This window comes from Sparus aurata, chromosome 5 (genome assembly GCF_900880675.1).
Source record: "Sparus aurata chromosome 5, fSpaAur1.1, whole genome shotgun sequence".
NCBI lineage: Eukaryota > Metazoa > Chordata > Actinopteri > Spariformes > Sparidae > Sparus > Sparus aurata.
This window is the reverse complement of record NC_044191.1, coordinates 18,186,133-18,212,363: the sequence shown is the minus strand read 5'-3', so window position 1 is coordinate 18,212,363 and position 26,231 is coordinate 18,186,133. Positions and strand designations below refer to the sequence as shown.

At 42.1% G+C, this 26,231-nt stretch overlaps 1 protein-coding gene across 2 annotated transcripts in view; it reads right to left on the bottom strand.

The window, feature by feature from the left end:
• The window catches only part of fras1 (Fraser extracellular matrix complex subunit 1), a 257,491-nt gene that overhangs the window by 53,586 nt on the left and 177,674 nt on the right, over window positions 1-26,231 (bottom strand). For both annotated transcript variants that reach the window (XM_030416990.1, XM_030416991.1), the window contains exons 27-31: window positions 25,297-25,381; window positions 18,404-18,727; window positions 7,558-7,717; window positions 6,849-7,027; window positions 1,143-1,259 (exon numbers count right to left, since the gene is read on the bottom strand). In XM_030416990.1, coding sequence (XP_030272850.1) covers window positions 1,143-1,259; window positions 6,849-7,027; window positions 7,558-7,717; window positions 18,404-18,727; window positions 25,297-25,381 — 865 coding nt within the window. The remainder of the gene's footprint in view (window positions 1-1,142; window positions 1,260-6,848; window positions 7,028-7,557; window positions 7,718-18,403; window positions 18,728-25,296; window positions 25,382-26,231) is intronic.

Below are 26,231 nucleotides of genomic sequence, written 5' to 3'. Positions count from 1 at the left end.
CCGATGTACATGCACACACGCTGCGGTGAGAACAAAGACAGGAGCCATGTCCACTGACTCTGATATGCCCCATGGTGATTAGAACTGACGGATCCACAAACAGAAAACAAACTGTGTGAGCAGCAGTTTCTCTGCTAACCACTGCAAATCCAGCAGTTTCACCCCCCCCCCCCCCCTTTTTAAGAATACGTTTTCGAGAAGATTTCAGGAAATTTGGAAAACAGAGACTAATACCTTTTATTTCTCTAAAATAAAAATCATTTGCAAGTGAATTAAAACATTGAAACGAGGGGGTTGCAAAATAAAGCAAACTACGGTATGTCTGACTTCTACGAACCACATGTGGAGAATTCAGATTTCCTGGTTCAAGAAACAGTTATTCAAATTTGGTAAATTAAGGTTTCAACAAGTAAAAACATCAAGTACACAATGATAAATAAAGCCAGCCATGTAGGACCAAAAACTGTTTGAACTCTGAATGTTTCAGATCACTTGAGCTCTGAAATACGATCCACTAGGATTGTGACACAGTGTCCATATTGTGTATTTGTGTATATGACTGCAACTGTTTTACCTTGTTGAGCATGTCTTACCCTTTAGCTTTTATAACATTTGACTATTGCCATTGTCTTACATATTTACATGGTTGGCCAGTGTAGCTGGACAGTTGGTTACACTGTAGGAGGTGGGAAGGGACATAGAATTGATGTTTTATTGTTATAGACCATTTCTGATCTTTCTTTTAGGGAGAATAAAATGACAACTATAGATATAGACATCATGAAATAATGACTAACTGTAATTGTAGAATTGATTAAACTTACGTTAAAACTTATCTCAGTGTTCACAAACAAAATGCTTTACAACCCACTTCTAGGTAACTGTAAAGGCTAATGAACATCACTTGCAACTCTAAGATTAATAGCTGCTTAATAAATAGTTTATATAGTATCTCATTGTTTATTAACACTGAGATAACTGTCAACTTAAGTTTAATTAACTATAACATTTATTTTATTAATGAGGGTTATCATTAAATGTTACCAATAATAATATATATACATAAAAAGTATTACACACATTTTTTAGGACATGCATTAATTAATGTTATATAGAAGTTTGCCATTTTGTTTAAACCTCACCGTGATCTGCAGGTCACAGTCAGGGGCCAGCTGAGGGAATCCTGGGATCTGAGGCATGACTCCTATGGTGAAGGTCTGGGCGTCACTCTGAAAGACTGGAGCTGCTTCTGTGGAAACCTGCACACACAGAAAGACACACACAATCTTATATTAGGGAGATTGAAAAACACACACATAACCGTTGTCGTAACCCTATTCCCTTATCTCCACCCTCTGCGCACTCTAAACTCCTCTTATCCTAAAGTTTGAAATCTCAATCTGCATCAAAATATTTCATAAAGGCCTGTTTTTCTGCTGCAAACTGACTTGTGCGTCAGGCATCACTTCTGAGCGACAGAGCTGATGACAGGCTCTCGAGAAGCACCTGAGGTAAGATGGAACAGATGCAGAGAAAACAAGCTACAATCAAATAACTGTGACGACAGAAAGTGAACCTGGCATCGGGCCGCGCTTCAGTTTCCCCCCATAAATCATCGTCTACACCCCGAGAATATTAATGGAGGAGATGCCGATTTGAGTAAAATTCAGTGTAATGGTCTCATTGCTTAGCTGACCGTGTTTAAGGACTAATGTGTGTCCGGTGTCAGAGCAGTTATAACTCCCACTCAAGCAACAACGCGTTGATTAGTTTAAAACGACACTCTAAAATTCATAAAAAACCTTTTCAAGAAGTGATGTTTCCGAACCAGAACGGAACGTACAGCTCCTGCTGGTGTGTTGAGAAGTAAATTGAAATTAATGACAATTTTCTGCCTTTTTCCAAACACCCAGCATCCTCCGTCGCTCTCAAAATTGTTTCCTTCTTTCAGACCTTGTGGTGACCTTGCTTTCAGTAGATGTCTGACTTCTGCTTACAGGAGCTGTAAAGCAATATTTCACACTCACATGGCAAGGTTATTTTTTAGAAAGATAGTCTTTAGCTGGCAAATAATAAGCTGTAAGATTTGAGTAACTTTTTAAATTACACGTGCTGTTATTACACTTTCAAGTACACTCACAACAAAACACATCACTTGTGATCACCTCCTGTAATTGCCCATATAAATGTTTAAATGAGCATATAAATGAGTTCATCGTTTACATGAGACTGTTATGAGGGTTGTTAATTGGGGAACAGCCAGGTGATCGGACATCACTCGGTTTGGTTGGATTAAGTTTCAAACTTCTTATTAGATGTGGGAGTCTGGGGCAAAATCTCATGAGATGAGATGTCTTTGGTCTAATTTGTATCATTGAAATGAAAACTTTTTGATCACTACTGGGTTAAGGCACCTAAAACCACTTGGGTAGGGCGAAGAAATTAACATGTGAAGTTTAGATTAATAATAAAAGGTAGTTAAAGAGGCACCTCGCTGCCTTCTCTGGTCAAACATTTCAAGTTAAGTTGCTCTTTCAGACTTAGGAAATTATAAGGGCTAAAAGAAGATCTACTTGGTTATTGTCTAAGAAAGGTTACGGTCATGGTGAAAGGAAAGCGATATTAACTGGTAGGAAACAGGAAATAAACTGCAGTCGTCTCAAAAAGAGGTTTTCGTGGTGCTTTAACAACCTCGCGCCAATTTTCACTTTTGATTCCAGACAAAAGTCCCCATCCTCAGAGGGCCTTGTTAGGCCAATGTACAGAGACACAGACAACTAGACACTTGGGACAAGTATCCGATGCAGTTGTTTTTCTTCTAGAAGACAGTGTGGATGAGCGGCAATAGACATCATAATGAACAGTCAAAGAAAAGTGTTTTTTCCCACCTACAGAACAAGAGGTCCACCTTCCTCAACAGAAAAAAGCTGTCCTCTTTTGCTCTCTTTCTTCTCAGCGCTTTGCTGAGACTCTGACCTATGACCTCTGTGCTTTGGCTAAGGCAGCTGATGATTCAAATAAGTATTTAAGATTACATCGTCTTGAATTGCTGATAAGCGATGGAGAAGCTGCTGGATCAGTCTAATCCCCTCTCTGCCTCTCTGTCTGGAATGATACTCCACTTGAATTTTTGACTCGGCTCCTTTCCAGCGACACTGCTTAAATGTTTTTTGTTTCACTTCTATATCAAACTGTGTTAGCGGAGCTCTATTTCTCTCCTCCGCACTCTCCGGAGTACGTCACTTTAACTTCTTCCTTCCCCTGATATGCATAATCGGGAGCAGCGCCCTTGGTTGTTCGTTTTAAAAGCAAATTTCTGCCGCCGCTTTACTTATTCCCGCTGCTGCTTGTTCCTGTCATATCAGTGGCATAAGGGGGGGAAAGAAAGTTCCGAAAACTTGTAGTCAGCTCTGTCAGTCTGAAGTAATGTCACACCAGCATGAAGCCTGGAGTCAGCGCCACCAATTACAAGTGATGTGTTGCCACGAGGGTCAGTGCTGAGTCAGCTGGATTTATCAAAGGCGGCACTGGAGCGGTAAATTATTGATTATTCTGTTGATTCAATTCAACATAAATAATATTGTATATCATATGAAATACAATACTTCTACTGACAAAACCTATTACATCAAAACAATGTTATGTGTTGAATTCTCGTATCTTGCAGCAAACATGTTTGGAACGCTGTGATCCGACCCTCTCACTGAAGTTACCAGTGATAGCGGGGTGGAGTGTCTGAGACAGAGACGCCATTCCCCCATTACAAGAAGACACTGTACCTTCAACATGATTTTTAAGCTATTATTTCAAGGCAAAATGTTGCTTTCAGGTATTTATGCACAACACCGGCCTTGTCTTAAGTTCGGCCAGTAAATTTACACGACAGGATAACATGAATTTATAGTGTCCGTACACTCCACGCGGCACGATGAAGGTTGGGGAGAAAGTCCTACACAAATACAAAATCTGATTTGCGGAAAATTAAAGCCATGAAAACAAAGACCAATACAAGATTTGGGAAAAGTTCTGTGTCGCTAACAATGGACAAAACAAGAGAAACTCAATCTAATCCGACTTCAGTCTTTAAACTTGTAAAAATTGTGGACGCAGTAATCAGCAGGATCTAATGATTCTTTGGTTGCAGCATGACATTACCAGGGTAACTCCTAACTGAGCGTATTAATCCGCACCATATATTTTTTTGGGGGACCACTTTATGCCTTTAACACAGAGCAGAAAATAATGAGATGACAGGAAACGAAAAGGAGAGAGCGATAGAGAACAACATGCAGACAATAAAAGCCCCCAGAGAGATTCAAACCCAGGATGTTAGGCCACCAGGGCGCCTCTTATCCTATGGCACAAACAAAGTAATAATCTGTTAATTTCTTCAAATAACAGGATGAATTTGTAGTTAAGTGTCTGGTTTCTTTCTTGCATCAGTTCCTTGAGCCACATGATAGAAACAAAGTGTGCGGGTGTGAGGGAAATTCTTCTTCACTCCAGAGAAAATTGTACGGGCACCAAGTCACCGTCTCTCTGACTTTAACTTGGATTTACAAAAAAAAATTACATGTTGGCGCATGAGAAAGTGTACGTCTAGAGAGTTGTGCAGCTGCAGAGCTCCCTGTTGGAGAGACAGAGCGGCTTTCAAAATAATCAGCTCTAACAAGGCGCCACACTCGGATAAAAACCAGCGGAGGACAATAATACCACCCTGACAAACCCGTCAAGTTTAATCGGCACCTCTGACAAACGGCACAAACGCTTCCAGCGGCTCAGTTTGTGATGGGTTTCACTTTTCCGATCCTCTGCTTTCCCACTTCCTTTCAAAATGATGAGACACTTGGGAATTTAATTTGAATCCGGCACTGTGTAATTGAAACGCATTTGCCCTGATGGATGGCGCCAAAATGTAAGGGGCTGGATGGAGGGAGAGAGATGATTAGATGTAGCTACACGCTTTTGGTTGCCTCTTTTGTTTTTGTAATAGAGTGGAGGTGAAGCAGACGCTGGCATGGAAGCACTCTGGCTGCAGCGCGATGAATGCTGCATCGTTTTTTTTTTTACAAGGATTGTCTTGGATTTGGAGCTAATTTGGCGTCATTAGCGCCAATCACGATAAGTTGACATTGGTTGATTTTGAGCGTAGAGTGTTTTGTACCAACGTTTGGACAAAAAGAGAAGAAGTCCAAGGCGATTGCAATTAAAAGAAGAGTTGGTAAAAAAAAAGAAATGAGCGAGGACAAAATGTTGTCTGTATTAAACATAGAAAAGTGTTTGGCGGGTTAAAACCGCTGAGTGATAAGCAGACTGTTACTTTTCAAATAAAAAACAAAGGCTGAAGAGCATTTTCTACAGACTCCTATAAAGCACCACTTTAAAGCGTACCCACACTATCTCATGGTTACAAGAAAAATAAAAGAAGACACAGCAGAGGCAGCTAGAGATGAGAGACGGAGATAGGGGGTGAGAGAGACAGAGATGCATGACAGGAAGAGGAGGGTGAAAAGAAATAAATCATGCCAGAGCTAGAGATGCTGGAAAGGTTGAGGACTGGAGCAAAGAGAAGAAATAAACACCAGGGAACATGGGAACAAGAGTAAGAGCGTGAACTTCAAAGTACACTCCACAGGGAGAACGAGGGCATGACAGAAAGAAAAACCAACGAGAACGCCGTCGTGTCGTCTCTGTCACCATCTCCTCCTCTTTTCTTCTTTTGGCTAGAAACGTTCTTATCAGCCCCCCGAGGTTTCCCCGTCTCAAAGAGTGTTTGTTTTCTTTCATCAGTTTTTTAAAAATTATTTATACGTACATGTTGTAGTGCTTCTCACGCAGCAGTGGGTAAAATAAACAACCTTACTGTTGACAGTGTATTCCTCTGCTGTTGTTATTTCACATAATGGTCTACTGTGGTTGAGATGATAATGTATAATAAACGTTTAACAAATACATGTGTTTTTCAAGTTTTTTGCATCACATGTATGAACCATGGCACAATTAAAGTAATAAAATTCAAAGAGCAAAATTAATTCATCTCTGGTGATGCTCTGCTTTAGATTGGGATTTCTTTGTTGTCCCTTCTCTAAATCACCACGTCCTCCACTTTTGATAGTCAGTGCTCATTGCTGTAGTGCTTCTTTTGTTTACTTCGCTGAGCTCACCGCTATACTTCTTAGTTAGAAGGTCGACAAAGTATTCCAGGAAGGCCCTGAATGAATACGCAATTCATGAAAATGTGAGAGAAAAAGGACTTTAAGCTTAAAAGTATGCTTTGTGTCACAGCTACCTGTGTAAAGCAAATGCTGTAGACAACTGTAAGGATTTAAATTTTAAGTATTTGAATTTAATCATACACAAGTGGGACGGATAACTGAGAGACATGGGTGAATCATCTGACAGGGTAAAAGAATCTGCACCGACCAAATGTAAACCCACAAAAACGTAATCAGAAAAAAAAATTTGAACCATAACTGGACTAAGAGGGTGGAACCTGAGGACACACTGTGGAAAACTTGTCAATCACAAGGTAGTCACGCCCTAGAGCAAAACCTGCTTAATCATCTATTATACTCTAAACAGGACCATAGTTTACTAAATAAACATCATGCTGTGTTAAAGAAGACTTGAAAGTAACGATTGAGACCATAAACTCACTGGGAAACTGTTGACTGAGGAAGTAAATCAGGTAGTAAAAGTAGGGTCGTTTTTTCTCATAAGCTTACACACAATTGGTCTTCTTTTTTAAACCAGTGGACAGAGCGCACGTATATTGCACTTCAGCAATGGCTTTACTTTTTTGAGAAGGAAGCCCTGGCTATACATATCTCACAGTTCACGGCACTGACCTGGAACTGAAATGAATCGCTGCTGGTCCCTCTGCCGAAGTGGCGGTACCAGACGGTTCCATCGTTGACGTCCTGCTGAGTGAAGGAAGTCGTTCGTGTGAAGCCTCGGTCGTCGGTTAGCGACGGGCGCCAGCCTTCCACTGGGCCGTCGGCTGGCATGGAAACCAGCACCACCTCACCTAGATGGAGAGGGTGGAGGTAATTATCTGTTTCTTTTGGTTCATTATACATCACAAAAGTACCATAATGACTAGAAAGCCCCTGATGATATCCCAAAAGAATTAAAGGCGGAGGTGCTGTGATTATGCCTCCGCAGCAGAAGGTTTAGGCTTAAGATAAAAAATGGTTGTGGCAATATCTGAGTCTTTAAGTGGATGTGGTTGGACACAGTTTCAAATGGTTGTGTTTAGGTTAAGATTAGAGATGGGTGTGCTAGGGTTTGATTTACTTAGGGTTGGGGAGAGACATTATGGGCTTCTATCTTTATTATATCTGTAACCGTGACAGGACTTGTACGAGTGTGTCTCATTCAGCAGAGACTTGTGTACATAATATTCTGAGGAAGACATCAAGGAAAATTCTGTCCACCAAACTACAGCCAAAGTAAACTACATGTTATCTTCCAAACCTTTCAGCCATTGGATGGCCTGTTCTGAAGTGAATCTCCTGAAATAGCGCTGCATGTGAGTGGGCGTCAAAGAGTTTGTACCATATTTAGGTTGTCCGTTTGAAGCGTCAATGGTGTAGACAATGTCATCAGTGCTGACTCCCTTGTAGTCCGCCTGCAGGTACTTTTTATCCAGTCGCACCATGCCTCCTTCCTTTACCCAGGTTATTGGCACGGACAGCATGTGAGGAGAGTCAGCAGCCTGAAGAAAAGAAAAGAAAAAAAAGGATTTTAACCCTCGTCATTTTTGAGCACTACCTATGAAATCCCTTGATTTTTGTCCGCCAGTTTGGGTACACGTTGCACTACTTTTCCATTCAATCATTTTTCAGTGCTCATGCCAACTTTCCAGGTCCTTTTCTCTGAAAACCTACCTCCAATATACTACCAAATCTGTCAAGAAACATCTTTTGGAGAGATTACCTCCATAGATCTGCTGTGAGATTGAAAACCTCCCGAAGTATACCTGTGATTGGTTTTAAAGACTAATGACATCTGATTTGATTTCCCTTCTCCAAGCATCATCTGTCTGTCTGAGATTGACAAGAAGATGTGTTAGTTCAACCAGAAGAAAAAAATAAATCACCAGCTGTGTTTGCAATAGGATTGTTTCCTAGGAGGAGCTCGACAGATGCTGGGATTTTCATATCAAATACAGAATTGTTTATGTAATGCACAGTAGCTTGAATTGGCCGAAGACGCAGTGGAATAATCAAGAGCTATTTACGTTAAATTTACCTTTAAACCTGGTAAACGATGTGTTGACTACAACTCCACAGTAATTGAGAAATCCCATCTGACGTCCCTGTGGTGTGGGCACTGATGTATGAAGAGGAATAGAGGCAGTCTCTGCAGTATGTTTCTCAGGTGCAACCTCGCGCCACGGTCACTTTGTGTTGTCACAATTTGTGTAGCATTTTTTATTCCACATCTGTTGTCACCTCAGGTTTGTGATTCCCAGGAGTCATTACGCTTAAGTAACACGTTAGAAGTAACGAGTTACTGTAATCTGATTACTTTTTTCACGTAATGAGTAAAGTAAGGTATTACAATTGCAAAAACAGTAATTAGATTACTGTAACTTGCCTGCAAGCAGGCTGCGTTACTGCGTTACTTAACCGTGATTTTGTTTTGTGAGACTGTATTATGAATAACGATGACGTATGAGTGGCATGACATGAGTGGCAAACACTGACATGTGTAGTGATCAACAAGAGACAACATGGAGCGTGGGAGAGTGCAGGACCATGCAGCGCTTAATGCTTGGAAGTACCGACATTACTTCAAGTTTGAATCGGTAAAAAGTGACAAAAACATCAGCGTCTGCTGTACACTCTGTGTGGGAAGAAAACTTTTATCTACAGCGAAAAATTCCACCTCAAATCTGTGAAAGCACCTAGCAAGCCGGCACAGGAATGTGAAACTCACTGACAAAACCCCGGATCCCCGCACTGACATGACCGCTGCTGCTACCACATCCAATTCCACCGGTGAACCTCCGAGGGCCCCTCTCCTGCTAAACAGGTTAATAGACTTAACAGCGACAGGACTTAGTGCCGCTGAGCTGAAGAAGCTCGTCGCTGGCTATATTGTCGAGGACATGTTGCCCATTTCCACTGTAGACTCTGAATCGTTCCGACACATCATAGAAAAATACCGAGCAAAAGCGGTAATTTGATACAACTTTAGATGATGGAATATGCAGAAAGAATACAATTAGGCTGAAAGGTCTATTGCTTTATAGCGTATTCAGGTTGTGCATCATGTTTTTGAAAATAAGTAATCAGTAAAGTAACTGGATTACTTTCTTGGAGAAGTAATCAGTAATCAGTAACTAATTACTATTTCCTAGTAACTTGACCAACACTGATCAGTACCAATGTCACCTGAGCACTAAGCCTAGAGTCAGCTCCACTGATCAGAAGTAACTTATCACAAAAGAGCCAATCTGCACTTCCTCTGCCAGCACAACTTTCGAATTAGACTCATATTTGTGTTGCTGTATTGATCTGCGCCAGAGTAACTCATCATTTTGCTTGCCCTGCCTCCAAAGCACAGACTCAAGAGCAGGATCGGCTCCAGAGAGCTCACAGAGCTGGTGGATGACTCAGAGTCGCTCCAGGACATTTCAGCAGGGCCGATGTCTGCTGTCAGGGAGGTTTTGAAACAAGACCTCTTACTTCCCTAACTCACCCTGCTGTCTAAATATAACCAGGTATGTCATGCATCTTAGGCATCTATAAAACCGACCTGCTATCTATTCTGTAAACAGAAGCTCCACATTTTACATCTGGATCAAGTAAAAGGTAGATACACATCTAGTCTAAAATAGTTGATCTAAAAAATGTTCATGTTGACAGGTGTTACCTGGGCAACTCTTGACATTGAGAAAATCAATGAAAAACAATGATATTCCTATTTCAGAAACACTTTTCAAATGCACTGAGACAGATAATACTGTATCGAACAGGAACTGACAAGTACTACTAGGGGAACATAGGACTTTTGAATAAGGTTAGCCTCAATGAACCACAAGTTTTGCTAAATGTCTTTTGAAAGGAAGAGATTTTGACTCCATTTTCTGAAAAGATACTCCTGAATAGATCAGTAGATCCAGGGCTGACATATAGAGACCAACAGCCATTTACTTTTCATTCACACCAACAGACAGCTGAGAGTAAACAATTAACCTAACTTTTGCATGTGTTTGGATTGTGGGAGGAAGCTGGAGTACCCTAAGAGAACCCAGGCAGACACGGATTCAACATGCAAACTGCACAGAAACATCAGTTATAAACTATTCATCATGACAACTTTGGGGTTATAATAATGTTAAAACAATTGCCTCGTTTTTTTTTTACCTAAAAGAAGTGGCTTATCACTAGTTAATGGGGAAAGTTTGCAAAGCATTTAGACGATAAAATATACACTAACAATTTTTGGGATTAGAAAGTGGATTTATCTTCACTCCTGTTTATCAGCCTGACTGCAGCAGCGAAGTAGAGACGCGTAACCACATGAAACGCACCGTTACTTTGAGTTAACCTGTGGATTTCTCTGGGTTTGAACTTTATGGCTTATTAAAAAGTAAGAGATCCAAAATTATCAGCATTATTAATGCATTGTTATGAAGATGGAGACGAAAAGGAACAGCCAAAGGCATTTTTAACAAACAACCAATCCAGAACTTGTTAATGGCTTTGAGTTATAAAATGACTTCTTAGCCATTAAAAATGCCTTTATAAAAGGTGTATTTATAAAAGCAGTGCCAACACACAGAGACACACAGACACACACACACACACACACACACACACACACACACACACACACACACACACACACACACACACACACACACACACACACACACACACACAGTTGAACATTTACCACCGGAGATTAGTGTAATTGCATAAACACTGTGGCTGGCTGTAGGTGATTCTAAGTGCGCGCAGGTGTGTGAGAATGAGTGCATGTGCTTGTGAGGCTGCCTGTGTTTGCAGATAACAACCTGCAGACCATCTGTGGCTCTTCTGCCTGCTGATCCAAATCACACTATTTCAGCGCAGCACGCAAAGAATAGCAGACGAGCAGCGGCTTGCCCGGCAAAGAGAAAACACATAAGTCAGCATGACAGGCTTTTAACTCAGAGGACCACATCATCCAGGGGATTATCAGCCACTCCTGATGACCACCAACTCCTTTCAAGGACACTTGCACCCAGAAACAGCAGACTCCACAAAATTAAAAGAAGTCAGAGGAGCCTTTTAGGATTTACGAGTTCGCCAATACTCCCCAGATTTCCCCGGACATCTAACTTTTCTGTCTCTTTGACCTGGAGCTGGACCCCAAATGGTGATTTTCTCATTTTCGGTCTTGAATAACACTCAAATCTAATGAGGTTTTTTTTCCCCCAAGAACAAGATTTGTGTTGCCCCATTAGATAGACGGATGGTCCTATCTCTCTCAGACATGTGCAAAAAAATGGAAATTTCTCTGCTTTTTGACCTCTCCGAAGCCAAGAAACTGAACTTTAGATATACAAGAAATGAAGTACAGAGAGAAAGGTGAGAATATGAATTAAACAAATAAAACAGAGGCAGGAGTGTTACCACTATCACTCTGTGCATTGACTTTATGATGGCAAGGTGCAAAGCTTACAGTATGATTGAGCTAATGTTACATCTTCAGATTAAGTCTTCAGCTCAGTCTACATTAATTGTAGGACCGGTTTACAGTTTTTGATCTAACATCATAAAATCATGTGAGTGACCAGCAGAGACAGCAGCTTGAGATTTGGACTTGAATAAGCAGTGAGTCACAAAAATAAGGACTGATTTAGACAGTCAGAGGTGTTCAAACTAGTTTCACTTGTAAACTAAAACTTAACAGTGGGCTATGGGTCAAAGGCAAACACCTATCAAAGTTCACTGTATTGTTGTGAAGTTCTTAATTGGGTAAATTGCCTGACTTCTTGTGTCAAGCTTACCCTCTTCATGAGTCCATCATGCTCAGATTATGAAAAATATTTAATACTTTGGGATCCTACATATTTGAAAAGAAAAACAAAAACAGTAATGTCTTGATTTGGATTAGAAATAGTCCATAGTTTGGACCTGATAAAATAAGGTCTCACAGGAGCAGGAGGATCGTGTCACACACCATTTCAATGGCAAACATCAAGGTTTTTTAGGTGATAGGGGGTTTGTACATAAGCCAATGCTGCAGAGAAGCACTCTTTTATTCCCTAATGATGGCCAAAACATAGTTTAGGGAAAAAAACTAACATTATTCTTTTCCTTTTCAGAGCAAATGTATGAAAAGGGTAATTTCAGACACCACAGCCGGTCTGAGATGGACTGTAAACAGAGTCAATGCTAGACTGAAGGCTTTTGGCTGCAGTCCACAAAAAAAGAAATGAATGACTTTGCCAAGACTGAGAAGTGGTCATCAATAAAACATCATCTAGCTGCCGGGTCTGATGGTCATGCTGTTGTAATGACAATGACATTTTCATCCCTCAAATTTCCATAATTCCACTGGGGGTGAACAGGACGGGCTGATGGACCTGTCAAACAATAAGTGAAAGTCGTCCACCAAGCCTTATTGGCAACAAATTCTGATTTAATCTTAATGAGAGACATGGTGTCTAAAATGAGGCAATAGTAAACATCAGGCTGTGTTAAATGGGGCGCCAGCTTTCGCAGAAACAAATCAGAGCAATCTCAAACGTAATCACAGACATGGGATATGCAGTATCGCTTAAACAAGTCAAAACTAATTCTTTACAACATGCCTCAGTGGGAGAGGAGCTGTACTCAAAGCACTCAGGCTCCCTCTTCTGCTTGACAACAGAGTTGAGCTATTACCCTTCCAAAGCAGGACGGCTGATGAGAAAAAAAAATATCCCATTCCCTTCCATTTGTGCCGGAGAACAGAAGAGCCCGAGGGTTTTTTTTTTTAGAGGCTCAAAGTGTTCTCCCCGAGACAGTAATTGAAAGCCAAGGGTCCTGCTTCCTATTCAGTCGAGCTGCTCAGGGCTCAGGCTCAGCAGAGAGAAAGTCCATCCATCAGAGGGTCATTACTGGACTGATTAGTCTCCTGCTTTAGAGTTCGGTAATCCAACTTTCAGGAAGGCTATTGTCCCCCGGCGCAGCCTGGCATCGAAAGCCACTGCTGCAGCCTGGATGGTGGGCTCGCAAGTACAAAGAGTGCCAGAGAGAGTGCCACACTCTGAAAACTATGGATTCATTGTCCCAGGTCCGTTCAAATCCAGGCGGAGCCAATAATCACTCAGGGCTTTATTTTTGTGGAGGGCAGTCAGGGTTCATGAAGTCTTCATTGAGGCGTTCCTTTAAGTAGATTTGGGCTTTAATCTCCTCTGCTCTTATTTCTAATTTTATTTGTGTTTTTTTAAATTCTTTCCTTGCACTGCTCTCTTCCATGCCAGTTTAATCTTCATTAACAGGCACACTGGCACCTTTTCATAGCAGCTGGAGGCTTGAACTTCCAAATTGAACTTGAATATCCAGAAATCCTGTGAGGTATGATCATTAAACTGCACACCAAGTCTTTATGTCTACCACACACAGTGATGCAGTATACGGAAGGAAACCAAGAAAACACCTGTGGCACCTCTGTTTTAATCTGGTTTATATTCGCACTGAAGTCTTTTCTTTTGCAGATCTTTCAACTGCACGCCATCACACCAGTGAAATTGAGCTTTTTTCTATTTCTTCTGCTGTGCTTGGAGAAGACTGTTATTCCTCTCACTGTATTTCCTTACAGATCTCTATTCTATGGTGATCTACCTGTGCAGATCAAGCGAGAGGCAACAGGGATGAAGTTGGGACACCGACGCTGCTGGGACGCATCCAAAAGCCTCGGACATAAATCAAGGGCATTCTCTCAGCCTTCCATCACGCTGTCCATCCTGCTCTGTCTAATGCACGCCAGAATGCAGCATCAGGACATTTTACAGTAAATGGATACTGGTGTGTGTGTGTGTGTGTGTGTGTGTGTGTGTGTGTGTGTGTGTGTGTGTGTGTGTGTGTGTGTGTGTGTGTGTGAGAGAGAGAGCAAGAGATAGAGAGAGGGAGAAAGGGAGGGAGTGCATGTGAGATGTTATCAATTTACAGACAGGAGAAAAGCAGAGGAGTTGAGGCTGAAGCAGAGCATCTGCATGCAGCCAGACAAAACAGGGTTGCCCTCCAAAACACAAACGGAGAAAACACAGCAGAGAAGAAGTTTCTCTGCTGAAAGGACTAAAGTTTAACTGGCACACAGCAAGGTGGGATTTTGTATAAGATCATTTGAAGGCTGTTTTTCTATTGTATGAAATCTAAACCCAAGTTCATCCGAGCGGGGTCACCTCTTCTGCCTTTCTGTCTGAGAGAAAGCATACAAATACATCCTTGGAGTCTGTGTCTACATCAGATATAGCATGTGTGTGCATCCTTCATACACTTTGAACACGAGACAAGTTAAATAAAGACTGTGAGATATGACATGATTGAGATATGACTGGTTGGACACTTGGCTCGACTTGTGATTTGGTCTTGCATTTATATAGCGCCTTTCCAGTTTACTGAGCAATTCATGGTGCTTCACAACCCCCGTCACACTCCATTCACACACGCAGTCACACACTGATGGCAGAGGGTGACATGCAGGGTGCCGGCCTGCTCATCGGAGCAATTTAGGGTTCCGTGTCTTGCACAAAGATACTTCGACGAGCGGCTGGGGAATCCAGGGATCGAACCACCGACCTACTGATTAGTGGACGAGTCACTCTACACAAAAACTCAATGGCTGATGCATTTAACAATTAATTCTATTATCAAGAGTGTGGCGAAATTAAGAAAATGTACTGTAAGTACCAAAAACAATCTTAAACGATCAACTTCCGACTAGTCCAACCACTTCCGCCATTCTGAGTACGTATACGGCTACATATAAGTTGGTTGATCGAACAGATTTCCGTTGCAGATGATGGTGTGCTCTCTCATCCCTCAACACTACTAAAACTATCCAACTTGGTAATGTGAATGCTGACAACCAATGCAATGATAAGGCTGGATGTTGGCATATTGATTTGCAAATGAAGACTGTAGACTTGACTTGGACTTTGCTCAATATGTCCTCAAAGCATCTGATTTGTTTTCAACAAGACGTAACAAACATCATCAAAAAGCAGTATTGTGAATGTATTTCTATTCCATCGGTTTTTCGTTTCTGGTGCCTTCTCATTGAAATGAATTCCCTCCACTTTCCCTTAAAATGCTGAGTCAGCTCTGCACTGGTGTGAACATTTAAAAAGTTTTTCTTAGTTTGTTCATGTGTGTATGTAAATCAGTCTGCCAGCTTTGTACGTGTGAGTCTACAGCAGATGTGAGCATCAGAGGTGTGACTGGTGAGAGGAACGCAAAGAAGACTGATTTCTGAACACACACACACACACACACACACACACACAATTCATCCTCCTTGACACAAACTCTTACCCAAACCTTAAAACTACTTTTAGCTTCAGTTTTAACCCACGAACAGAAAGGGCGTCCTCATTTTCCAAACTGTGTGACCTCTCAAGGTCTAAAACTTATCTGCACAGAGACTGAAGTACACACACACACACACACACACACACACACGCCCATATTTCTAAGTCTGTCTAGACATCGTCAGTGCTGGAAGCAGGTCCAACCTTGTCTCCCACTCTGTGTGTGTGTGTGTGTATGTGTGTGTGCTTAAGTGCGCGCTCTCATGCTCATCCTGAGTTAGCTGCCAAATTTGTCTCACACCGAACATTCCCGCCCCTCTCCCCTGCGGTCACGGTGGCTGGCGCTTGTTGCCAGATGATTGTGTCCTTGTCGTAAAAACTTCACCAGAGGCGATGACAGAGGAGGGATAACGGCTGCCGTTTTTTTTTTTTTTTAAAGCCCACCCTGCGCTTTCTGTATCAGTGTTTAAATATTCGAGGATCAGTCCATGCCTCCAGCAAACCATCATTGGGGATGAAGTCAACATTGCACACTGTGTGGACACGTAGAATTGGTGTGATTAGTAGTGAAGATGAGGCAATTAAAGGAGTTTAGAGGAAGACAGTGGGTATCAAAAATGTTTAGAGAAGCATTACTTCAGCAAGTCAGAGAGTAAACACTAACTCAGTATCAACTCAACTGTGTAGCAAACTAAAACCAAGAGGAATATTTTGATCTACTTCTTACAACTGCAACACAAAAGGGTTCTCGCATATCTCGGAATACATCGTTTTCACTATAATTCCATGCAAAAGTAACATGATAGCCCCATTCACACTGCCGTTTGCATGCGGGGTCCTGTGCAAATTTTCCTCCTCCTCCTCTGTGTGAAAGTTCCAGATGCGGCGAGGGGTGAAATTTCGCTCCGCCGCTGATCCGCCTCTGGAGGTAGTATCAGGGCCGTATTATTGCCGAACCAAACCAGTGTGAGCGGATAAGCTGGCGGCGTTTGGCGGGGGCGTGTCGATCAAACAGTCTGATAACTGCACAGGTCTCTCCCTCAACTTAATAAAGAGTAATTTCCCACAAAGCAATGTTACAGGACCAAACACAGGTAAAGTAGTAACTGTAACTGTCTTTGGCAACTTATATGAGGACAAAAAATACCACAGCTGTACATGGAGAAGCGTCTGTCCTCCTGTCTGTCCTCTCAACTCTTCGTTACATTTCTACCCGAAAAACATCGTCTGTCACCAGCAAAAACTCACCGAGTGTTTGTGATGAAAATAAATCACATCGACCGTCAGACCAAGAGTTCAGTGAACTTTCCCCCGGAAAACAGCCTCCGTCCCCATGAGTGAGGGAGTCAGACAGCTTCCAGTTTAAAAAATTTAACTTCGTCACTTTCCAGGATGTTTGGTGGGTCAGGATCTCAATCACAACACATTATAACAGCATCCATATGATTAGAAACTGTGTGCAGGTTTAGATTGATGAGGGGACACGGGGAAACACCTTGAAAACACACCAACGTCATTTCCCATTTCTGTGTGAATTACACAGCGGTTTATCTTTAAGGAGGACCCACTGCAATATATACATCAATCAGTGCAGAACTAGAGGTGCTGAGGGGGCTGCAGCGCCCCTTAAAACAAGGCTATAATATGCCGGATTTACAAGACGGGCCAATAAATTTTTCAGGAACAGTGCGTCGCAAAAGTTCATAAAGTGTTTCCTCACCCTACAACAAAAAAATGGAGGCAGTCTGGGGAATTTATTCCATCTTCTTCTCCTCGCTGATGTTGATTGGAATTGATGTGGTGGCTTTGACCTACTGCTGCCTTCTCTAGTGCAAAACATTCTCAAATTTTTGTAAACCGTTGTTAATAACAATCAGATACATGTTCTCCTGGCAATTCAATGTAAAACAAAAACCATGAATGTTTACCATCAGCCACAGACTGACTTCCGGCGTCCCTGTAAACATGTTTCTCCTCCTAACAACTGAACTTCGAACTTCTGATGGAAAGATACAGAAATAAAATCAGTCCTTCAGCTTCTTTTTATAAATCACAAATGCATTAGGCTCAACGTTTTTTTCTATTTTAAATAGATTACTTCTCACTTGGATTTAATGCTTCTGCACTCAAAAGTGTTTCCTGCTGCCAGAGGACAAGCTCAGAATGTTTTCACTAAGTGAGAATTGATGGAAATGCAAAAGAAAATCTAATAATGCTGCTGATTAGCCCAACGGAATAGATCTGATTCTTTTTAAGGACCACCGAAAATATTTTTGTAACTGAGCCTTTCACATAACACTGCATGCTACAAGTACTGAAGATATATAAGATGCAGCAGATTTGATTCTGCTGTTATTCCACAGTGGAAATGATTTCTGTGTGGGCTTTTCAGCAGATGCACTTATTGTAGTCTCACTTTTTTCCACTCTCTGTGAACTTCTGCACTTTGACTCAGCCCTCAAGATGATCTTCTTGAAAAAATCAATTGTTTTTTTTTTTTTCCTCTTTCTTTCTTGACTATCTGATAGTTTGAAAACTGTAGCTGGTGAAGAGACACTGGAGCTTTGAGGTGCAACAAACTAATTTGGCTGCATTGTGTAACATCCAGGCAAGAACTTCATCCAGTATCGGAGTGGATCGATGCAGGTCTTTTGACTCTGCTGACATTTCTGAACTGTGCCGGCGCACCGCAGGATGACTCTAAATTAAACACCAGAGAGCCTTTGAAAGTTGTAGCTGAAAGATATTTTGACGGCACCATATAGTTGTGTGCCGAACGTAAGCTGTGGTTGACGTCACTGTAGATGAAAAAGAAAAAGTAAAGAGTCTTTTGAGACTTTGACTCTAAGCCATTCATCTCCCATCCTCCCCCTCTGTCCTTCCTACCTTCTGATCGATGTGTACTTGGAGGAGAACATTCCTGTAGCTGTGGCCGTCATTGACCTGTAGCACCACCCCATCCTCCGTCCCCTCAGAGCTGTCGTGGATGTACTGGATCTGTTCCCGTGACAGCTCCTCCAGCTTGAATCGGCTGAGTGCCCGGTCGCCGTGGAGGCGGGTCAGTCGGCCGTGACGGGGCGGCTCAAGGACCATGACCAGGACATCAGCTGGGTTGTCGGGATCATCGACCCGCAGGACAGACTTGGTGATGGTTGCCAGGGCACCGCTGCTCTCCACGGGTAAAGGAGCGAGAGTCACGACCCTGGGAGGCTGGAAAGTATAAAAAGACAAAGAAAAAAGAGAGGCTGCATGTAAGGCAATGATGTGATTCCAATCTAATTGATTTAACTGAAAGATAGATGAGATGTTGTGAGACATACCCTCGCTACAGCTTGTTTTCACAGTTAAAAGCAAAGTTGCATCTCTGAGAAATATGTTTTGAGACTTCTAGGCTTGCTGAAAGCACAGCATGAAGACACAGCAATTTCTCCCAAACACATAAAAAAATTGGCAGATGATTAATTTTCTCCCAGAGGGTCAGGGGTGCTCAGGCTGCTGTGCCCGGCCGCTGTGGGAGATGAGGAAGACGAAGGTGAGGGAGAGGTTAAATGAGGCGCCTCATTAAGCTGCACTCAGCCATACCTGGAGCCTCACCGCGGCGGGAGAAAAAGCTTCATCTCGCTAACAAAGTTATTTTAGGAGAGCTAGTCAGAGTGGAGGGCCTCCCATTGTGAGCAAGGGTATGACTTTATCCAGGTCTCACCATGTGACTGCCACTGTCTGTGTTTGTACTGACGATGGCATTTTGCCCTTCCTCACTTTATTGAGAAACTATTCCTAATAGGAACTTCATACACGAAAGAGATTTAACTAATGACATTTGAGAGTGTCCTTTGCAGTGCCAAACCCAGTTGCACAATTGTTGGATATCACATGTTTATGTTTATGGATATATGACCTTTTGAGTTTAATTGTGGAACAAGTCGATGTAAGGTTCTCATGAGGGTTCAAGTGCATTTGCACCTTCTGTGTGTCTGTCTGGATATCAGACTTTGTGTACAGCAAAACAAGAAAGACAAAATTAAAGGCTGGAGGCAAAAGAGAACACGGAATCGACGCAGTTCATTTTACGACTCCCCGCCAAAAGTTGCTAGCAGGGCAGCTTGGCAGGGTTGCAGGCGCAGGTAGAGATACATGGGCTGTCCCCGCAGAGATGCGCCCTGCCCCTGCCATGGCCCTAAATCAAACCAGTTGTCAGGCATGGAGCTCCGAGCTGCTCAGCTTGATTCAGGGCTCGGGTCCAATTCATTGCCCGGGATGGCTGCTGGCCAGGCTCCAGCTCTCTGCCATTAAAGCAGCAGCTTAAGCAAAGGGGGAAACATGAAACAAGCCGGCCACAGAGAAAAATGACTTGTGGAAAGTCATACACACACACTGCATATTCGAGCCAAAGTGACTTCTGGCTGAAATTGCAGGACACAGAGCTGAAACGCTTAAAAACACAGAGGGAACATGTTGATATCCACAAACCCCTGCCCTCTGCGTTCAGTTGGGGGCCGCCTGGTGACAAATTTTTAGGCGTCAGAGGAATAATCTCTAAGAGACAGGCGACAGGGCTCCCAGGCATCCACTTAAATCCGGTGTCGTCACTTCTGCAATTCACAGGAGGAAAACAAAAGGTTTTGGATAGATTGCTGGGGGCTGAACATGTGCGTGTGTTCTCCTTTTGAATCATGCTAAGACATGCTTGCTCACTAAACGTTAACCAGCAAAATCTCCCCCCTAAGGCAGACAGAAACAAATACAAAAAACACAGTCGCTTAGGTAGGAGGGCTCACCTTTTATCCCAACCTCACAGGTGAGGGAAAGGTGAGGTTCACAAGTTCACATCTGGGAGAGACCTGTCGTCACCCGCGGGGGCCCTTGGTTGCCTTTATAGCACTTTAAGAGGGTGGAAAAAGCTTTTTTTGTGCTGCTTCCCAGGGTTTTTTCCTTTTCTTGTTATTTTGTTTTGATATTCCTGCTGTGTTCGCGCTGGATGGTATTCAGAGGCATGACGAGAAGGGTGGAAGCGTTTCCCAAGTTGATTTCATCCCCCTTTCTGCATGTAAGCCTTTTGGTTCTGTAACAACGCCTTTCATCTGCAGCTCTCTTCTCCTGCTTCTGTGTCAAGCTGTCACAACACTGAGGAATGCAGCAGTTGTACCGATGCCCTCCCTTTCAGCTGGAATGGTTTAAAAATTATGGTGCATTAAGTCAAATCATGGGGTATGGAGTAATTCTATCCTACTTTGCACGGAGCATCTGGAACAAAAACAATTTCCCCCCTGGGATTAATAATAAAGTATTATGATCTTGGTTGTTATATGCTCTTTTTCTTCTGCACTCCACAGACACCATTCGGTACTTCATTAAGAAAGAAATTCAGGTAGAAGATGCCTCTGCATTGATTGACAGCTAAGGGAATTCCAGAGAGTCCACAGCGAAGACGGCTTAGTGCCAATCACCACAGCGGGGAGAAAAGTCTCCAAAGCCTAAAGATTGGCACTTTAAGATGAAAATGTAAGCAACAAAAAGCTTTGTGTGTGTGAGACCACCTCTATAGAAAATGCCATTAGCAGATTCCGGACTCTTAGAAATTTTTTTCAAAAGGAGCAGCCAGTGCTGTCAGAAAGGGGAAAAAGCTATCTGCAGCTCGGATCTTTCATTCCTGAGGCTATTACAATCCGAGGCGCCCGCTGGCTCTGGATCTGATAGGGATTTCAATCAACAATTTCTTTTTTTTAAGCCTTTAGTTAGACAGGGAGGATCGCATTAGCACAAATGTCTTTTTTTTCTGCATGTCACCCGGCTATGCGATCATCTTTTTCATCAACAGATTTTGAATTTAGGGCCAATATACAATGTAGTTGTCTTGTACAACTGTACCGCATGTTTGGATTCACATGTACTCAAATATCAAGTGTGTTCTCCTGACTCACATGTTCGCTCGTCTGAATAGACTGAATTATTTCTTCAGAGATTCATGTTCAGAGCGAGTCGACAAACCTTCACATTTTTCTGCAAACATACTAGAATTTTTGCAGGACAAATGTACAAAAACCAAAAGAGATCGATATTTTCCAAGAAGAGGCAGGTAGAAATACTGATTTTAGATTTTTTACTACAACACTAAAAGTTACATCAGTGTGTGGTTGCTCTTTGATGCAGAGTGAGAGGACCAATCACCTGAGACCCAGTGGCTGCGTACTTCTCTGTGTGGCATGTTTGTGGCTGCACTCTCTTGAAGTGAAGATGTTCAAAGGTTGTTCAACAGCAGAGTGATTTAATGTTTGTTTTCAACGGAGGACCCAACAACTCCACACACGTAAAGCTTTTGAATAAATAAAATATTGGTATGATAAAAAAAGTGTTTGTGTACAATATTCATAGCAGTCTCACTAATATAACCACTCCTAATGAAGAATATGTATGACAAACAGCACTACATTGGAAAAATCATGACACTAGAGCGATTCTCTGCTTTACCTCTGCATGGATTTGCTTAGCTGAACAGATTCAACACGCTCAATCTGCTGAAATGCCAACGTGAAGGTTTTACTACTGCCAACAGTGTGCCAAAACTACGGTCACAGATGCTCAACAACCGCCCATACATTGGCCCATGGACCTGGTAATACTGGTTAAACGATAGCTCCACTTTAAAAGACAAACAAACATTTTATTCAACTCACCACCAACCACAACCATCTCCCTAATGGCCCTTTTCCATGCCCATGTGCTGGCTTGGCTTGGCTCAGCCCCTTACTGCGGCAGGGATTTGCATCTCCATAAAAGCAGGTTTGTCTTTAACTAATAACATGTTCTTCTTGAGTCAAAAATGTTTAAAAGCAGTGGGCTCATCCATATCTGTGACTAGTGGTGAAAAGCGCGGCTGTAAAACGGTGGATAAAAGCTTACAGCTTAAACGCTTTGATTATGAAGCAGTAAAATCAGAAAATGTCTGGTTTTCACCAGCAGTAACGTAACGCCACTTCTGTTGTCAGCTGAAAGCAACCACTATGAAACAGTAAAATAAAGCAGATGTTTGAAAGACCATACAGGGACACGAGAGAGAACCTAAACTTCATACCACTGAGATTCAGTTAGAGGCTAAAAAAGTACTGAGCATTGAGTATTGCAACACAGGTTTGTTTGAGTAGAAAGAGGTCGTCACAGGTTGGACACAATCTGCACGACATCAGCACAGTCCGCTTGGAGGCTGGTCAGACTGGTAATGGAAACACAAATCAGCGTGACACGGTTTGACTCTGCCCAGCCAAAAGTTCCATTGGAAATGCCCCAGAAGAAGTTTAGCACAAGTTTTTTAAAAAGTCATACTACTTCCGTCTTGAGGGAGAAAAGACCACAAGAGCCAATCATCTTGGCCTCACTTCAGCATGAACACATCTTACACAAAAAAATTGTAAACTGCTGTAAGAGCAGGGACAAAAACTATGTTAAAGCTTACCATGAAGGTCTTGTTTATATGAAAAATGCCGGTGTTAAATGCAGGAAAGAGACTGCTGTTGCTGTAAACACTAGCAGAAAACTGGCGGACCAAAATGGCCGACCAGCTGTCAGTCAAAACACGGTCACCGAGGTTGACTTATTTGCATGAATTACTGTTCTTTTCTCATGAGCAGCTTCTGTTAATATTGTCTGAGAAAGTTGAGCTGATCAAGTGGTATAATTTAGAAGCAGCCCCCCCCCCCCCCCCCCAAAAAAAAAAAACACACCCGAATGCTGCAGCTCCACTCAATCATCTGTAAGCAGCACTTTGAGCTTGGCGTCTGCAACACTAATTTACTCAGACGACAACTCAAATTTAAGAAAGCAGTCACGTATGCCAATAAAGTCGGTTTTCTAACTACAGAGACATTGAGAAATGTACGTGTTTGCGATGTTGGCTAAACGCTGACAAGGATATGGCACAAATACCTGCCACTCCAGACCTGCCACTGTTAATTGAACTTCAGGCTCTAGATTTTTTTACGAATACTTCTTTTAACATAACACCAAAGCTACCTTTTAATGTCCGACATTTTGGAAGTCTGTGCTTAGTGACAGCTATGGATGATTTGGTTTTTCCCAATCCATGACAAATAAAACATTTTCCACTCAGCTAATTACATCATTACTTAAGTTAGCTACACACGCTCTCAGTTCTGTCATTCTTTATCAACCATCTGTCACTTTGTCGCCTCAGGTATGTGTTCTCTCTGTGTATCTCTCACACACATACATGCACAGAGCAGAGTAACACAGCTGTCACACAAACCCATCAGCAAATCTCACAGAGAGAAGCCTCTAATCCCTCGTTTCTCATTATTTTCCATATTGGTGCCAAAATCAGGGGTCAGCTGGACACCGATCACAGCCCCTGGTAATACTTAGTGGGGACAGAGCCCTCAAAACAGTGAGGAATGCAGATCAGCTGGGATGATGCAGCAAAATGAAAAACAGCAACACAGAAATATTACAGAAAAATGAGCCGAGTCTGATTCACCAGATTAACTGTGGCTGTGTGCTGCTTGTCATCCCCAGTGGTCGTAAATCATCCTATCCTGTCCTAAATGTAGTTATCTGACAATATGTTGTTTGTGTGGGTAGCATGTGGCAACTTCAACTTTCCTTTTGTTGTGCAACCCTGTGCTGTACAAGGACAAATAAATGACCTTGTGCACTGGATACGTCATATCTCTCTGTTTGGAATGTTTTTATTACATCTCTGTCAAAATAACACATTCATTTTGATTACTTAATTATAGAAAAAGCTAAAGAACTAAAGAAAAAGAGAATATTCAGGCTCTATGCACCCTGAACCCTCAAGTTCCCTTCGCATGGAACAGGAGCTTTGCAAACATGATGGAAGCAGATGACAAAATGTTGCTCAGCATAAACACAGCAGCGAGCTCCGAGGTAAATCTTAGCCCAGCCCATGATGCTAAAGTTAGAGTTAGCAACCAGCCTCGTCAAGGCCACGCTGAAATGATTGCTCACTAAAGATTAACAAACTCAGTCAAAACATGGATCCACTACCAAAAGCCATTTGCATTGAAGTATTCTTAAATGCTTCTAATGGAGAATACTGATTTGTGTGATTAATTTAGATTTAAATTAAACAAAGCAGAAAACGAACTAATTTTTCTAATCGGTTGACAGCCCTGGTCTGTACTTTATGTTGCTGACTGGCAAAAAACATGTATATGTATCTAGTAGCCATATACTGTACGAGGCTGTTTAAGAGATTAATTAATGGGATGTATTGTTATCCTGATTTGAAGAGGACTGATTATTTAGCCTCTGATTGCTGCCATATTTAGCTATAATGCGATCATGGTAGCAAGTTAATAAAATATCTTCCTCACTAAATATGGAATTTAGCAGTAAAAAGCAGTATCTAGTTATTTTGTGCTCAAAACTACAAAATCAACATGTCTACAAGATGTAAGAGCTAAGAGCTCTGACCCGTCTCAACCTTCATGTATGCAGCAGCAGTCTATTGCTTCCTGAAGGCTGCTTTTAATGTGTCTTTTTACTTCGAGACAAACTTTCTCAGCAAGGACACAGGCACTGACTTGACGTTCAACCCTTATTACAGACTAAGACAGCCTACCGCTTCACAGTAAACTAAATTTAGAAGAAAACTAACTTTTCTTCTCTGTTACGTATAATGTGACAGCCTATGGATGCAACTCAAGTTTTTAAAACAGTTTATTTCTCTCTTTCTCTCCGTGAAAAAGTATGCCAACACCAAATTAAATAAAAGTGAAAGAAAGTGTGCTATTATACTTTACCTGCATTGACACCGCTTGGACTTGGATTGTCTCAGGTTGGGAAAACAACTGAGGGTCAGCGACACGCAAGGAAAACTCTCCAGTCCTACAGGAAGAAAGGAAGGAAGACAAAGTTAAGAGAGGAAAATAGAGAGGATTTTTTTAATCACTTGAAAGCAGATAATTAAAAAAATTCCATTCAGTAGAGCAAATACTTTCGCCAAGGCCCAACAGCCCCCTTTTGTACTCTCTCACAGATACCATACACCTCAATACACCTGAAGTTTTTCATCAAAGTTTATGATTATTCAAATTCTAACGAAAAAAAGCAATATCTTGCAATATTAAAGAAAGTGAGAAAACACATCTGAATCGGTCCCGTTGTCTGGATCCCCACCAAAACTTAATGAGGTCTACTCTCGGCCGAGACTCATCCTCCATCCAAGTTTTGAGGAAATCTGTTTGGTAGTTTTTGTGTAATCCTGCTGACCAACCAAGCACCATCAAACTGACATGGGTTCTTTGGGGGAGGTAATTATAGAGGTGAAAGTTTGTTACTTCTCTATTTCCGTGGCTCATTTTGAAATGACAGGACCCAGAAACAGCCTTTAGTTAGCCCCGGAGGCTTCTGGAAAAATGAGTCCTGTGAGGCTAACCCAGTGTGCAGTCATTAGACCTAATCACCTGAGTGCTATCTACAGAAACAGAGGACAGTGACCTCACACACATGCACGTACACACGACAGTGCACCTGCTCAGACACATTACTCATCACAAATATCTCTCCTCACCGAGCTGCCACAGCATCATCAATGACAGGGCTTATTACCCACAACTCCCTGGGGCTCAGGCTGGGACATGGCCAACTGTGGCTGAAGATCAAATGACTGAGCAGGTTGTTGGTTTTACTGACAACGGAAAGGGGAATTATGGCCACAAGCTGAAACATAAGATGT